The sequence below is a fragment of the Anser anser genome, assembly GCF_964211835.1.
Source record: "Anser anser genome assembly, chromosome: 11".
Taxonomy (NCBI): Eukaryota; Metazoa; Chordata; class Aves; order Anseriformes; family Anatidae; genus Anser; species Anser anser.
Genome location: NC_139732.1, coordinates 12,281,031 through 12,297,509, shown reverse-complemented (window position 1 = coordinate 12,297,509; position 16,479 = coordinate 12,281,031). Strand labels below are relative to the sequence as shown.

The window sequence follows — 16,479 nt, the reverse complement described above, 5'->3', positions numbered from 1 at the left end:
GGGCGGGCCGGGGGCGGGCGCGGGGCGGGCCGGGGGCGGCGCGGCGGGGCCGGGGCTGCCGGGGCTGCGGAGCGCGGCACACACCGGGCGGCGGCGGCTCCGCACCATGGGCTGCTGGCGGCTGCTGGGCGTCGGGTGCCCGCTGCTCCTGCAGCTCCTGCACCTCGGTGAGCGCCCCGGGACGGCGCGGGGGGCTCGGGGCGCTGGGACGGGACGGGACGGGGGGCGGCTCTCCCCGCCTGCCCTCCGTCCCCGGGGGCTGGAGGGGTCTCCCCGCAGGTGCCGGCATCGCCGAGCCGCCCCCACGGAGCCGAGGCTCCGTTCCCCGAGGGCGTCCCTGCCCCGAAGCGGGCCGGGGCTGAGCCGGTGCTGCGCGGGGGGCCGCGGGTTGCCGGGCCCGGGGTGGTTTTCGCAGGGGCCGTGAAACGATCGGGGTCCTCCCCCCGAAGCAGAGCGGCTGTGTCGGTGCGCGCTGGCAGCCGGCGGCGCTCGGCAGCGACCCCAGGCTTTGACCCCGCGGCCCCTCGAGGCTCCCTGAGGGTGCCGCTCGCCTCCCCCGGAGCTGGGCGTGCTGGGTCCGGGGGGGTTTCCCCAGCCCGCACCTCTCGCCTTGCCCCACCTCGTGCCGAGGCAGCGGGCACGGGCTTGCTCGGGCTCGAGCTCGTTGGAAGCGGAGTTGCAGACCCCGCTCGCCCTGCGGCCGCCTGTGGTGCCTGCGACCCGCGTGGCCCGGTACCAACCTGCGGCTTCTCCCAGCGGCGTGGCCGCGGCCTTCTGGGCGCAGAGCCCGGCTGCCCGGCGGGGCAGGCCCACGGCACAGGCTTGCCTCCTCTCCGCGCTCGGCCCCAGCTGCGTGGGTCAGGGCCGGATTCCAGGCACGGGATGCCAGCGGTGTGTCGCGCGGCTCCCTGGAGACCTCCTGGCAAGAACGGGCGACTTTCGGCTGCCTCCTTGCCGTGGGGGAGCCGTCTGCCTTCGACAGGACCAACCTCGCGCCGCTTCAGCCATCCTCAGCCCTCAGAGCTCCCGGCAGCGCTGCGCACGGCATTTCCAACAGTCTTGTGACTCCGGCGACGTGGCCAAGCATTCCCGCGTCCTCGTCCATCCCAAGGAGCCTTCACGGGGGTCCCCGCAGTGCCACTGGCCTCTTTGGAGTCTCTGCTTCTGTCTGTCCCAGCACAGCCCCCCTGTATCAGCCTGGCTGGGAGCAGGAGCGAGCTGGTCCCAGCCAAGGGGGCTGGGATGGAGATGGAGCAGCCCCTCCCTGGGAGCTGTGACCCCAGCTCCGTGTCCGTCCCAATGCGACATCCCGCCACCGACTTGGGGCTGAACCTGCAAACGCTCCTGGGGACACGGAGCGGGGACAGGGGTTGAGCCGCGTGGGTTGGGGCAGTGACTGGGGTCTTCCCTTGGCCCCAAAACCTCCGTGCCCCTCTCAGCCCCTGCTTTGTGGGGTCCCTGCAGTGGGAAGGAGAAGCAGAGGCGTTGGGCACCCCCAGCTCTGCCAGGTCCGCGGTAGCAGGTCTGGGACACCTGGGGCTCATCCTTTGCGGAGAGCAGCAGGGAACGGCGGCTTCCCAGGGTGAAGCCTGCACTTGTGCCTCTTCTCTCTTTGCTTCTCTTTTTCTTCTCTTCTTGCTGTTAGAGCAGGGGCCTCAGCTTGCTCAGCCAGTTGAGCCTTTGCTTTTGTTTTCTGTGTTGTAGTCACAAATTAATCTTTGCTGTTGGGGGATAAAAGGGCTGGACAGATGGCTCTGGAGAGATCCTGGGAAGCCCGATGCAAAGAGAGCCGTCGTGCAGCTTTTCCGCTGCAGCTAATGGCAGCATTGTTTGTGGGATCCGCAAGGGATCCGTGTGCCACGCTGGGCTCCCGGACCAGGAGCGAGGGTTCGTTCAGCAGGGTGTTTTAATTCCGAGGGCTCCAGAGGAACTCGCTCCTGCTCCGTGCATGGGCGTGAACCCCACTCCATGGGGCCTCTCAACAACAGCTGCATTTTCCCTTTAAAATCTGACATTTTCACTGCCTCTTTGCTTGCACCAGGAGCAGGCTGAGAAGGATGAACTTTTTGCCATTCTCTTCCTTCTCCTTGGTGCTGCAGCTCTGAATACCGCAGCGAAGCTGTTCTTGAGGAGGGCCAGGCCAGGTCCTGTTGCAGCCTCCAGCCTCCTCAGCCCCTTTTCCTCCAGGGGATTTTGGTTTTTAACGTACCTGAGCCATTTGCCCCTGCAGCATTCCGGGCTGCAGGACCCCAGGCCATCCCAGCGCTGCCCTGGAGCACCCCCAGACAGAGCTTCCCCCCCTGTCCTGCCCCCGTGGTCATGGGGAGATGACGCTGGTGGGATACAGGAGGGGACCAGCCCCTCGCCGTATTTCGGAGCCCGCTGTCACCGCTACTCGCTGGGTGATGACCAGCGGGGGGGGGAGGGGGGGGGCTCAGCTCCGTCTCTCCTGTCCCCCTGCAGCCGCCACCCAGGAGCCCGTCAGCATGGCGGGGAAGTGCGACACCATCTACAAGGGCTTCGCCGGCTGCCTCATCAGCCTGGGGGACAGCATGGCCCAGAGCGTCCGGCAGCAGCAGCAGGAGGAGGGCGGCCAGGAGGCGCAGGAGCTGGACACCATCTGCAAGTGAGTGGCCCCGTCCCCATCCCCGTCCCTGTCCCTCTGCCCGGCGTGCGTGGGAGCTGCTGGGGGGGCGCCGGCTCCGGTCCCCTCCCCACGCCTGTCCCTGTCCCCCAGGTCCTGGGACGACTTCCACGCCTGCGCCAGCGGGGTGCTGTCGAGCTGCCCCGAGGAGGCGGCCGCCATCTGGGAGTCGCTGCGCCAGGAGTCCCGCAAGATCCAGTTCCAGGGGAACCTGCAGGAGCTGTGCAGCGCCCGGGGACGCCTGGCCAGCGCCCGGGGCTCGCCGCCTGCCGAGACCAACCAGGCCACGCTGCGGGGCTCGGCCACCCTGCGCCGTCCCGGCCTCCTGCCCCTGCTGGCCCCGGTGCTGCTGGTGGCCCGGCTGTAGCCCTGCCCGCTGCCGGGGGACCTGGCGATGCCCTGCAGCCCCCACCAGGCCTCGCTCACAGGGCACGGCCCTCTCTCTCTCCTGGAGCCCTTCAAATGGATTTATATTTATATTTATATTAAAAGATGATTTTACATTTCTCCCGTCTTTCTGCTGTGCGGTGCTGTCGCACCCTTCCAGAGCCCCGTTTGTCTCGGGGTGGCTTCGCGCCGTCCCCTCGGCTGTGCTGGGAACCCACAGGACCCCGATGGCCTCAGCACAGGGCACACCCAGGCGGCACCAGGGATTCCCACTGCCCTGCTGTCCCCCGGAGGGATGTTAAGGGCTTTGCTGGGATTTTGTCCTCCCAGCGGAGCCAGGCTGTAATGTAATTCATCTGGCTTCTTGCTTGCGGGAGCCCGAATGCTCGGCCAAGCTTTGGGCTGGGGTGCCACCAACATACCTGTGACCCAGCCCACACCAGTGGCATCATGCAGTTTTCTGCAAATATTCCCACTTTCCATCTTTTATTCTAGTCCTGCTATGTTTGGTCCGATTAGTGATCGTGACTGATGACTAATGATCATGAAGGAAATGGGGGATTGTAGGGAAAAAGAGGTTTTTTTTTTTTAATGGGCTTATATAGGTGAAAAAACCTGTGAACTGACGCCCTATCCAGGTCCCAGGTGGGACTTGCTGAAGTCAAACCAAGGTGATGCGCTGCCGTGCAACTTGGCCGGGTCAGTCCCAGCCGCACGGCTTGCTCTTTGCCGTTGTTCCCATCACTGCTGCTGTTACGCTGCAAAATTCTTTTCTAGAAAACCCGTCGTGGCAAAGCAGCTCCCAGCGTGGTGAGGTGACCTCCCTGCTCCCAAGGGAATGCGCAGCTCCCCCTGCCCACCACCTGAAGGGACGCTAAAATCCCAAAGGGGCCTGCCCCCTGCGGCACAGGTAACTGCCCGCAGTGCCAGCCTCTGGATCTGACCGTAGCAGTGGCATGAGGGAAACCATGCCTTGGCCACCAGGGTCCTCTGGCTGGCATGAGTGCCACAGCGCAACGCCAAACAGCCTCTGTATTTTTTTTTTTCACATTTTTTAGCACCGTGTTTTGTCTATGAGACTGCAAAGGCTCCCACAGTCAACCTTGGTGTTGTCCCGGAAGCCTTTGCGCCCTGGCCTGTATCTGAACATCTCCCTGTGCAAGTGAGGCGTTCAGCTCCTGCTGTCCCAATTGAGCCAGGGAAAACGCTGTCCCAGTTCACTGCAGAAGCTGGAAACCTCTTCCTGCTGGGCCTGCTGTCTTGGCAGAGGTTTGTCGCAGCAGTGGTAGACCCAGCCTTGGTCACCGCTGGCAGCCGTCAGTCGAGCATCTGCTGGGTTTAAAGCTCTTTGGGGGATAGAGCCGGTGTTTCCAGCTAACACAGGCCTGGCATAACCTGCTATTTAATTCATTAGCCAGCCTGGAGCTGGCTGAGGGGGCGCAAAGCACCGCACGGAGAGGATGCTGAGCCTGGGGGCAGAATGCTGCCCCAGCCCTCCTCGCACGGCAGCTGCCGCTCCCCGTGTTTAACGCTGGCGCCGGGGGGATAATCTGCCTATTCTTCCATTTCCAATTTCTGACAATCCTGTGTTTAAGGCTGAATTAGTGCCGGATCGCTGCAGGATGGCTAAGAGGATAAGCGGTGGCCGGGCGGGTGCCCACTGCCCCGGCAGCACCTCCGAGGGGCGGCTGGTGGTGGCCAGGGGCTGGAGGGCCACCGAGCAACGCTCACCCGCGCTGCCACTGCCGTGGTGCCCCTGCCCAGCCCGGGTCACACCAGGAGCTGGCGGGTGGGTGTCTGGGAGCTCTTCCGCACACGGAAACACATCCTGCACCTCAGACTGTGTCACTGCTTGCGTCCCGCACCTTAAATATGTCACCACATACGTTCCCCACATCGGACCATGAACCACACGTGGTCCACACCCTTGAATATGTGTCCTGAGCCCTGGGATGCATCACGACCACGTGTGCCTCGCACTCCAAAACATCGCCACGCATCCCACAGGCTCAGACGCATGAGCATGGAGGACTTCATCCTGCCCTGGGAACACCACAAACATCCCGGCGGAGCCACGTTTACCAACTCTTTTGCCTTTCTCTGCTCTCTAGCTTTGGAGGATGGTCGTGGCACAAGCCAGTGTCCGTCCCCAGGTTGGGTTCAGGGGTTTGTGGCAAAGGCAGACGTCAGTCCTGCGGCTGGGTCCTGTTGCAGGAAGGGACACAGCCTCCTTCCTGCACATTTCCTGCACCCAACAGCTGGCTCACTGCACACTGGCCTGCCTCTTGCTGTCCTTAAAGCAACTGCACAAGCTGAGACCTCACTGGTAAGGTTTATTCCAGGCTGGTTCTGGTGAGAGCTCTGCTTAGGTGTTTAAAAACATACTTTTTTTTCTTTTTTCCTGAAAGGAAGGATTTTCCCCCTAAAATGCAGCCAGAGGAGTAACTGACTCCTCCAGCAGAGCTCACGTGGTGTGGCTGGCTGGTCCCCAGCACCACGTCCCCATCCACTCTGTCCTGTTATTTTTTCCTTTAAATCCCAAACCCAGCTCAAAGGTTTCCCGGCAGGTGGGTGCTCACAGCAGCGCCACGGCCACTGGTGCTCACTGGTGGGGCTGGACGGGCACCTTTGAGCACCCAGCACGTTGCGAAAACCCATCGCTCCGGTTATGAAACTCCAGCGACCTACTTTACACTCCCCGCTTTTGTTCTTAATTCCCAGATATGGCTGCTCTCCAGATTTTGCCCATCAAGGCAAATTAATTGGAGTAGATCCTAATTTGCTCTCTGCTATTCTTTGGGCAGAAGATTAAATGCTCGGCAGACATTATCTCCCTCTCCCTTTTCTAAGAGACAAACCTGAATTATTAAAAAAAAAAAGGGATAAGGGAAGGCAGAGTTAAGTTGAGTTGATGCACAAATTCACTTTTTGTAATCGCAGAAGGGACTGGAGAGGCTTCCACATCCCTGGGCAGCTGGAACCAGATGGTGACACTATTCGGGGCAGCTGTGTGACCACGGCAGCACACGTGGCACAGTGACACGAGGGCCAATGTCCTGGCCATGCTGCTCGCTGCCTCCACCATACCATGGTTTGATCTTCCTTTCCTTCACCCAAGGAAATTCCTGCCAGTGAAGGTGAGGGCTGCAAGGAGATGGTGTGACACTTTCTTCCATGCTTTGATGCTTCCTCACTGCTCTCCATACCCCAGCCGGGCTCAGGGCTGATGGAGAGCAGAGGACACTGTGTCGCAGGGCTGGCCTCCGTCCGAGGCCGTGTGGGGATTTCTGCCCAGCCAAATGTCAAACTTTCCATAGGAACACAAAACGGCAACCTCAATCCCCGTGGATCGGCTGCAGCGGGAACAGCTGAGCCGGAGTCACCTCTGCAGCGGGGCCGCGCTCGGCCCCCAGCCTGGCACCCCCTCTGCGCTCGGCTTTGGGGCTTTATTTCTCCACAGAGGCATATGGGAAGTTGGATTTCTTTTTCTAAGCAGATTTAATTGAACATCCTCCTGCTCCGACCTCTGCTCGGCCTTGCTGGGACAACCTTGAGCTCACTACCATGTGGGTTTGGGAATAAGCTGTCACCTGGCTTCATGTCCATCGAGGCTGAGCCCACTGCACTCCCCTGGTGGTCTTTGCATGGCAAAGAAGGACCTCGCCATGTGCCCTGCGCCCTTCACTTGGTCCCTCTGCAGCCTGAGGAGTGGAACAGGCATGGTGGTTCCCAGGTGGGAGCAGCCAGGCTGCAGGGCCACCTCTGCTGCTTTGCAGAGATCCCTCCAGCCTATTTTGTGATTCTGCTTTATTTGGAGGGATTTCTGAAGAGGCAGGCAAGGAGGAGCACAGTGAAGCTCCTCCCTTGGCAAAGCGGTGCACCCAGATCTTGTTGGGGTGGGAGGCTACAGAGCCTCCCCGGCACCTGGAGCCCCAGTTACATTTACCATGGTCATGAAACTTTGCTGGCTGTAGCTGGAGAAATGGCTCTGGATTGAATACTAACTGTCACGGCTAAATTGTCCTCTGTGAGTTTTCATCTCAAAATGAATCCCAAAGCTGTGCCTTGGTCGTTTTGGCCTTGGTCTGTTCTCCTCTGAACAGGTGCAGAAAGTCAGCTGGGAGTCAGAGGTGGTTCATCCTACAGCAGTCTCCTGGTACATGAAGGAAGTTTTCTGTCTAGTTCTGAACCCAGACTTACGATGTTGTAACTGATTAATCACTGGATGGATGTTCTCCGTAGCTATTCTTCTCCTTGGCTTCTGCAGTGAGTTGTGGGTCCCTCCTGGCCTTGTCCCTGGGTAGTTTTCAGGGCGGATATGCTGGCTCGTTGTGGATGTCTGGTGCAATGTTCTCTTGGCTCTGGTGGGCTTCCATGGCATAAATAATACAAGAAAGAGACGTTCTGATTGAAGTTCTCAGAAATCTGTGGTTCCGCCCCAGGGGTTCAATACGTGTTGGCTCTCTGTTTGCACTGGCGATTAGCAGCAGTGACGGAGATCTACAACTGCCTCGACTGATGCTCTCATGAGCCAGCCAGGAAGCAAAGCTGTGAGGAAGCTGCTAATGGACAACACAAAGCCTCACGGAAAGCCGTCCTCCGTGAGGTTATCGCTGCCGGGGCTGCGGGTGGCACCTGGGGGAGGACGGGCACCCACAGCACCCCTGAGGAGCTGCCTAAAATGGGGGGGGGTGGGTGTCTGCTTAACGGGAACACGTGCAGCGCTGGCATACGGGGCACGGGCTGTCCGTGCCGCGGGGATGCTGCGGGCAACACATGGCGTGGGGGCACCCCCACAACCAGCACGGCGGGGCGGCGGGGCCGGACACCCCTCACAGCCCTCACAGCCCCCCAGGGGCCCGCCCCGCCTCGCCCCCCCCCGCCTCCCGGAGGCCGCCGGCAGGGGGCGCTGCAGGAGGCTGCCCCCTGCCACGGGCGTGCGCGGCGCGCGGCGCTGACGTCGCGAGGCGGGGCCGGGCCGGGGCCGAGCGGCCCGAGGTGAGTGCGGGGCCCGGCACCGAGACCCCGCGGGGCTGGGGGGGGGGGTCCCGAGACCCCCGCTCCGTGCCCGGCCCCCGGGGCTCCGCCGGCGGCGGTCTGAGGGGGTGGGCGGCGGGAGGGGAGCCCCGCTTCCCTGACACGTCCGTCCCCAGCCCCCGGGGGGTCCCTGGTCGCTGCCTGCCCTCCGCCGGTGCCGGCGGCAGCGGTGGGTTCGCGCACGGCGTTTTCCAAGCGTTTGGTTCCTCTCGGTGCTTTCCCTCACGGCGGGGACGCGTTGCCCCAGGGCTCCTCTGGGGATCGCTCCGTTATAGTCTCGGTGAGGTGCTCTCGTTGCACGGCTCTGCTAACTTACGGTGCCCCAGGGTGCGACAGTGCTGGGGAAAAACTCTGCGTGAGGCGTGATTCAGGAGTAGCATAAATATTTCATGCGTTAATTGCCACGGTACCCTAATCTGAGGGAGCATCCAGCTACAGGACAGCCATCGGTGAATCCAAGTCTTAATTAAGCGTTCTGTGAAGTTAATTGCGCTGTGGTGCGAGCGTGCTCATGTCTGACTTTGGTACAGCCAGTAGGTCTTCCACAAGGAGCTACTGTGTTGGTGTCTGATTTTAAAAGTGAGCCCTAACTAAATCCGTATTTTCTTTCCAGACTGAATGTAGAGCCTGAACTTCTTCCTGATGTCCCTCTAAAACACCTCCTTCCCCACACGTAATGCTCCTGATGGAAGACCACCTAGGGTCCCTGTTCTGCTGTTCGTGCTGAATGGTTGCGTGGAGAGGTGGTGGATGAGCGAAGACACGCTTGGTGATGGTAAGGTGGGCCGGTACATCTCAAGGCAAAGAGCTTTCCTGTAGTCCTCTGCAAATGCTGAGGCACCATGTTGATGGGCTCCAAGCCAAAGAGGAGAAACTTAAAACTGCTCAGCTAATTGCCAGAATGCATGCAGGCAGTTTCTCCACCTCCAGATTGTTTTAATCAGGACCTAAAGTAAAGACTTGCTGAAGCGCAGCTGATTTGGCTCTGTTGGCATACAGTGTGGCGAGGAAGACCTCTGTTTGCTCCATTCTGGAACAGCTGGTAGCAATTCCACTTCCTTATTGCAGCTAGATGCAGCTCTGTAGGGAGGAACAGAAGTGCAGCTTGGTCTCTGAACGTGCAAAGAAAGCAAAACTGAGTTAGGATGCTTCCTAATGTCAGAGCCCAACTTGATTTCTTAGGGCTTGGAGAATGAAGCTAAAAGCTTGCTCTGGTTAAACAAGATGTTTGTTTTTTTTTTTCCTTTTTTTCCAAGGGGTGCAGTAAATTAATTGGTAAAATGCATCTTAAAAGCAGCCTGCCTCTGTCTCCATATTCCTTGCCTTCTGCACAGTTTCATTGATCCCTAAGAGCTAAGTAGTGAGAGATTAAAAACACCAGTACAAGTTAGAATATAAAGAAAATGTTAGGACAGTTTGTTGAATGAACAAGCTGCTGAGATAGTTTGTGGAGTTTCTAATTAGAAATTTCAGAACCAAAAGATTTGAAACGTTGGGTGTCTTACAAAGTTTATCAGATTGATCAAAGCTAAGGAAAGCACTCAGCTCTTTCCTTGACCTTTGTTCAGCAGCTGGGGTTGGATGAGGTGACCTGCAGAGGTCCCTTCCAATCTCTGCTGTTCTGTGATTCAGTGCTCAGCTGGGAGACAGCTTTAGGCAAACTGTGCTTAATGAAAAGGGGAGCTATAGAATATCCATGGACATCTGTTCTGACCAGGACTGTTTTTTTATAGGCACTGTCTTGTGATGAAAGTGGCAAAGCATTATGCATGCTCTGTAATGAAGTACGGTGGAAATCCCCAACTTTTAGTTTGTGGTAGCATGGCTCTGTTGAGACATGAACCGCTGGCATTTTTTCTCATTTGAAACTTGACTGCCTTGATTCCCGTTCATCTGTTTTTTTTTTCTTGTCCTTTTTGTAAGGTTCAGATGTGGGAGTTGCTGCAGATGTGGTTGCTGCTGCTGCTGCCCTGGGAAAATGCCTTGACAGGGAATTAACACCCTTCAGTGATGGGCTGTGGGACAAGCAAGGTTCTTCCCGAGCCCCCCAAAGATGTGCAGCTAGATCTGGTTAAAAAAGTAGAACCTTACACAGGCCACAATGACATATACAAGCATTTCATCAAAGATGACTGTGGGACTGTCATCAAAGCTGGCTCTCCCTCGCCTCCGCGTCACGCTAACCCATATCCCGGTAACCACCTGCCTACCCACGTGGACCAGCCTGAACCCCGCAAGAACAAAGTGGCTAAGTACCGTGCCAAATTTGACCCCAGAGTGACGGCCAAGTACGACATTAAAGCCCTGATTGGAAGAGGAAGCTTTAGCCGCGTTGTACGGGTGGAACACAAGGCTACCAAGCAGCCCTATGCGATCAAGATGATAGAGACCAAATACCGGGAGGGGAGGGAAGTGTGCGAGTCGGAGCTTAGTGTACTGCGGCGGGTTCGGCACACCAACATAATCCAGCTTATAGAGGTGTTTGAGACCCAGGACCGTGTATACATGGTGATGGAACTGGCAACTGGAGGAGAACTGTTTGATCGAATCATTGCGAAAGGCTCCTTCACGGAGAGAGATGCTACGCGTGTGCTGCAGATGGTATTAGATGGTGTGAGGTACCTGCATACGCTGGGTATCACGCACCGGGACTTAAAGCCCGAGAATCTGCTCTACTACCATCCTGGGACGGATTCAAAAATCATGATTACGGACTTTGGACTGGCAAGTGCTCGGAAGAAGGGCGATGACTGCCTGATGAAAACCACCTGTGGGACCCCAGAGTACATTGCTCCTGAGATCCTGGTCAGGAAGCCGTACACTAACTCCGTGGACATGTGGGCACTGGGTGTGATCTCGTACATCCTCCTGAGCGGCACCATGCCCTTTGAAGATGACAACCGCACCCGCTTATACCGGCAGATCCTGAAAGGAAAATACAGTTACTCGGGCGAGGTGAGTGTGGCAGGGTTTAAGGTGAGGGGAAGTTGAACAAGAAGCTCTCTGTATGTGGGTCGGTGTGCTTTCCAGAAGCTGGTTGGCTTGTGCAGGGCGGTAATGTTAGCAGCTTGAAAAATTTGTGATTCTGGCCTTTAAAATCCCTTTATGCTTTCTCTCTGTTTTCCAAAAGTGCTCCCATTGCAGCACAGTGAGCTTCTGGGGGAAAAAAAAAAAAGTGTTTCTAAAGAACGATCAGTTCCTGTAGAACAGAAGTGAAGGGACTGACAGAACTGGAATACTTGTGGGTTTCTAGTTGGGGTGCTATTGAAACTCATGCCAGGCTGAGTTTTTGAAATGTGACATGTACGTACCTAGTTGGATTTCAGATACAGCTCCAAGTGTAGTTTGAAAAATACTGCCGAAAGATAAGGCTACGGCATACAAAGGGGCACGTGCTCTTTAGGTCCTGAGACATGAGCCTTTTTTTAAATTGATCCGCACTGCTTCCTGAGCTTAGTGAGTGACAAAGTTGAGACTAGAAGGATGGTTTCCATCGTAACTATGGAACAAGAAACCTTAAGAGACAGTTTTTGGGCAGAAGATTGGTGCCTCTGCTCTGTCAGTCCCATCACTCTGCAGAATGGAACTAGCTGCACACGGCTACCATGGCTTTTCTCACGTGAAGGGGCCAGTTCTCTCTGATGCATGTTGACTAGCAGAACTCATTCAGGTGCACGCATCTCCCTGTAGGTTCTCATTCAAGCAGCAGGTAGGTACTGACTGCTCAGTCTGAATGCTTATCTCTAGACCGCAGACTTCAGGAGTACTTATACAAACTCGGATTTGGTCCTTTTTCATTCACTCCATTGTTCTTGTTTGGGCCACTTGTTTTTCTACTCTACCTCCAGCTCTTTCCTTTTGAAGGAGTGATGTGGTAGTTTTTTTGCATGTGAAAGTTTGTCGTCTTTTCCCCACGTGAGGTTTATGAGACCCAAATGTCTGATCCTCAGAGTTCAAAGGATCTATTAGCTGGAGGTGGCATCTTGATGAAGGTGGCATACTGCTGAACTGTTGCAAATTAAAAACTGTTGCAGATGGATTGAGGGTGTCTTTATTTTGGCACAGCAGCCTTTCAAACTTGCTACCTTTATTCTAACTTTTCTAAGTCAGTTTCTAACTTTCTAAACTAAAGCTTCTTTCTGTCTGACCACGGAAAACGACTCCGAGCACTCCCACACCCTCTGTGAGTTCTTATTTCTTCCTAGTGCCTCAGGTTCCTTGCCACGTTCCTTGTGTTGATTGACTGATTCTGTGTCGGCCCTGTGTCTTGAGGTGCTAGAAGGTCAGTGAGACTGATTCTGAATTTGCTTCTTCCCTCGTGGGACCTTTTTTAGTCTGATTTTTGCTGTAGCCTAGAGAAGGGTAACTTCTGATCTTTGAACAGGGAGATTATTCATGTTGTTCAGTATGTTGAGCACCAAGGCTTTGTGTTGTGGCATAGAAAGGTCTCTGGTTGTTCACATCTTCCCATAGGGTTTCTGATACTCTATTTGGGTTTCTCTGAGCACCTGGCTGATGAGGTAGAGAGCAGTGTGCTGTCTCTCTGAGAGATTTCCTGAGTGTTACGAGCTGATGTGGGGCTCGTATGGTGTACAGGTAACTTGGTGCATTCCATCTCATGTCTCCAGCCCTCAGTGCATGTGCTTGTGGACATGGAATTTTGTGACTCGGATCGTTTTTCACTTGCTCTTTTTTACTTTTCTGCAGAACTTTTGGCTAAGTTTAGCATGATAGTAGTAAGGAGAAGTCTGAGAGAGGTCACCTCACAGACAAGGACATAGGCAAAGCAGAGATGTTTAATGCCGCCTTTACCTCTGTCTTCAACACTGATGATGGGCTTCGGCACCCTGGGTGCCCTGAGCTGGAGGACTGTGATGGTGGGAATGATAAACTCCCAACCGACCTTGAACGTGTGTGGGATTTGCTTCTCCACCTGGATCCATACAAGTCCATGGGTCCAGATAGGATTCATCCCAGGGTGCTCAGAGAGCTGGCTGACGTCATTGTGGGACCTCTCAATTATCTTTCAATGGTCTTGGGAATCTGGAGAGGTCCCTGTTGACTGGAAGCTGGCAAATGTTGTACCAATTTTCAAGAAGGGAAGAAAGAAGACCCTGGTAACAACAGGCCTGTCAGTCTCACATCAGTGCCTGGTAAAATTAGGGAGAAGATTATCCTGGGAGTTATTGAAACGCACCTGGGGGACAATGCAGTCATAGGTCACAGCCAACGTGGGTTCACAGGGGGTAGGTTCCATTTGACTAACTTGATTTCCTTTTATGATAAAATCACCCATCTATTTGATCAAGGGAAGCCAGCTGATGTGGTCTTTTTGGACTTCAGCAAAGCTTTTGACACAGTTTCCCATAGGATCCTACTGGACAAAATGTCCAGCATACAGCTAAACAAAATCATCGTCCGATGGGTGAGCAATTGGCTGACGGGCAGGGCTCAAAGGGTTGTGGTAAATGGGGCCACATCTGGCTGGCGGATGGTCACCAGTGGGGTCCCCCAAGGCTCCATTTTTAGGGCCAGTCCTCTTCAATGTTTTTATAAACGATTTGGATGTAGGACTAGAAGGTGTTTTGAGCAAATTTGCCAATGGCACTAAACTTGGAGGAGTTGTGGTCTCTGTTGAGGGTGGAAAGGCCTTGCAGAGAGATCTGGACAGATTGGAGAGGTGGGCGATCACCAGCCACATGAAGTTTAACAAGAGCAAGTGCCGGGTCCTGCACCTGGGACGGGGCAACCCTGGCTATACGTACAGACTGGGTGACGAGACGCTGGAGAGCAGCCCCGCAGAGAGGGATCTGGGGGTTGTGGTTGACAGCAAGCTGAACGTGAGCCAGCAGTGTGCCCTGGCAGCCAGGAGGGCCAACTGTACCCTGGGGTGCACCAAGCACGGCATTGGTAGTCGGTCGAGGGAAGGGATTGTCCCGCTCTACTCTGCGCTGGTGCGGCCTCACCTCGAGCACTGTGTGCAGTTCTGGGCACCACAGTACAAAAAGGACGTGAAACTGTTGGAGAGTGTCCAGAGGAGGGCTACGAAGATGGTGAAGGGCCTAGAGGGGAAGACGTGTGAGGAGTGGCTGAGGTCACTTGGTCTGTTCAGCCTGGACAAGAGGAGGCTGAGGGAAGACCTTATCACGACCTACAGCTTCCTCACGAGGGGGAGTGGAGGGGCAGGCGCCGATCTGTTCCCTTTAGTGACCAGCGATAGGACCCGAGGGAATGGTGTCAAGCTGCGACAGGGGAGGTTCAGGCTGGACATCAGGAAGAGGTTCTTCACTGAGAGGGTGGTCGTGCACTGGAACAGGCTCCCCAGGGATGCAGTCACGGCACCAAGCCTGTCGGAGTTTTAGAAGCGTTCGGACTGTGCTGTCAGTCATATGGTCTGGATTTTTGGGTAGACCTGAGTGGTGCCAGGAGTTGATGATCCTTGTGGGTCCCTTCCAACTCGAGATATTCTATGATTCTTTCTTGTGAAACATGGTAACTGGAGTCACATAAGCAAGGGATGGGATAGTGTTGACCTGCAATAAATTGTGCTGATGATACCAGTCGTTGAGGTTAAAAACAGAACTGAGACATGATGCAAGACCAAGTAAGTTTGTCCACAACAAACATCAGCCAATTTATCATTTGGTCTCTCGAAGTGGTCCCATGGGGAAGAAAGGCAATCTGAATAGTCCATAAATAATGGTGAGCTCTGAAGGTGCTGCTTGGTCTTCAGAAGAAATGATTTTGGTTAAATGCTTCTAAACATTACCTTGTTTCTAGTATTCAAAAGCCAACTGATACTGGGTTTACTGTTACTAGTGCACGTGTCCCTGCTGTGCCATCTCCATTGTGTACCTGCATGTGAATGTTTGTGTGTGTGGTTCCTGCTGGGAAAAATGCAGAACTGAAAAACCTACAAGGAAGGGCAGCACGAGTAAATTAAGGTATTCCATTTGAAGAATGAACGAACAGACTAGGGCTCTTCATCCAAAAAAGTGCTTGAGGGTGTGTGTGTGTCCCCTGGGGTAACTTCATTTGACGTCCTCTAGTCCTTGTGCCAGAACTGAATCCTTCTGAGAGTTTTTGACTTCCTTGTGTTTAGGGCCACTGGATTCTTGTAGGTTGCAGAAGCGAAGGTAGCACAGTGGACAAGCACTACCTAGGCTGTATGTGTCTTGAAAGTGCCAGTGCACAAGCCTGAAGCATTTTACTTCTTATCCCACCATAAATGACATAGTCTACAAGGCTGTTGTGGATACTCTGTGTGATGTGGATGGTTGTTTTGGGAAGCTTTTAGATGTTTTACTGCTTTGGAGTAAGGTATGTGTCAGCCAATAGCCTGTATCTTTTGCCCAGATGCTTTCTGCTCTCCCAGCGCCAGGGAAAATGGATGCTTTAATTTACTGCTGTAATTAAGCCTGTGCCCCTGAATTGCAGACACATTTGACTGTAGCTGCATGTTGGCAGGAGAAGCAGTAACAGGCTGCCCAGTTTATGTGTAAATTCTAGGTGGAAACAAAGTGAGCCAGAGATGTAGAGGTGTCTGGCGTGTTTCCTGCACCTTGCCAGCTTTCTTAGTCATTTTCTGGGCTTTTAAATGCTTCCAAATGTCTGATGTGCACAGAAAATTGGTCTTTTTTGTGTCCCACTGGAAGAAGTGGGAAGATGTCAGAAATGGGCCCATTGATATATTTGTCAGATTAATGGAAACAGCAGGAGCCGTAAGTTCTGGTTTATTTGGAACAAGATTGGGCAGAATGCTTGACTGTGTTGCAGAAGCATCTTGGAAAGATTCAGAAGTAGAGGTTTCACGGAAACGACTGTTTTTTCCTTTCTGTAATACAAACTTTGAAGATGTGAAATGGAAGAGGAAGCTTTAAAAGAAGCTGCAAAGCAGTGTGCCTGGAGCTGACAGCCTGAGCTGTGTGGCTTGGACAAGTTTCAGTAGCGAAGGACTTAGGAGAGGGAGCTGAATTCCCAAGTGTGCTGCTGCGCTGTCATGCTGCAGTGGTGGCAGGAGTTTGAGAGTTGGCCCCAAGTCCCACTTCTTAAAGATCTGGCCTTAAAACCTGGACAGGAAAAAGCTGTATTGAGAGAGGAATAAAAGCCGCCACGCATGCTGACCGGAGAAGTAGCTCCATTTTCTCAAAAAACAAGTGAGCTCGTGTCCAGCTAATGTAATTTCTTTGACTGGGACCTACTTAGCACTGCTCTCCTGTTCCTGGAGCGTGAGCTGTGTTTCAAGAGGCTATTAGCAGATCAATAGGAGAGGTCTCCCATAATAGCTTATTCAGGTACTGCTGACATCACTGCCCTGATTATCTCCTGTGTCTCCTTCTGTACTTTCTGAACTGCTTGGAGTAATGGGCAGGGTGAGGATGAAGAAAAGCTAGCTTTGTAGCTTGGCATGC

The 16,479-nt window shown here is 54.8% G+C and overlaps 2 protein-coding genes across 8 annotated transcripts in view; both read left to right on the top strand.

The window, feature by feature from the left end:
• Positions 1 to 16: 16 nt before the first annotated feature.
• On the top strand, positions 17 to 3,144 carry NRN1L (neuritin 1 like). The gene is made up of 3 exons (XM_083852040.1): positions 17 to 167; positions 2,464 to 2,626; positions 2,738 to 3,144. The coding sequence occupies exons 1-3, from the start codon at positions 107 to 109 to the stop codon at positions 3,009 to 3,011; spliced, it is 498 nt and encodes a 165-aa protein (XP_083708166.1). The 5' UTR covers positions 17 to 106; the 3' UTR covers positions 3,012 to 3,144.
• Positions 3,145 to 7,892: 4,748 nt separating this feature from the next.
• PSKH1 (protein serine kinase H1) overlaps positions 7,893 to 16,479 on the top strand; it is a 37,985-nt gene continuing 29,398 nt past the window's right edge. Inside the window, exons 1-3 of one of the 7 annotated variants that reach the window (XM_083852039.1) lie at positions 7,893 to 8,029; positions 8,682 to 8,843; positions 9,992 to 11,023. In XM_083852039.1, coding sequence (XP_083708165.1) covers positions 10,079 to 11,023 — 945 coding nt within the window. In that variant the 5' untranslated portion in view covers positions 7,893 to 8,029; positions 8,682 to 8,843; positions 9,992 to 10,078. Of the gene's footprint in view, positions 8,030 to 8,054; positions 8,349 to 8,681; positions 8,849 to 9,991; positions 11,024 to 16,479 lie in introns of those variants that run through there. The other 6 variants (XM_083852037.1, XM_083852033.1, XM_083852038.1 and 3 more) reach the window with 6 other exon arrangements.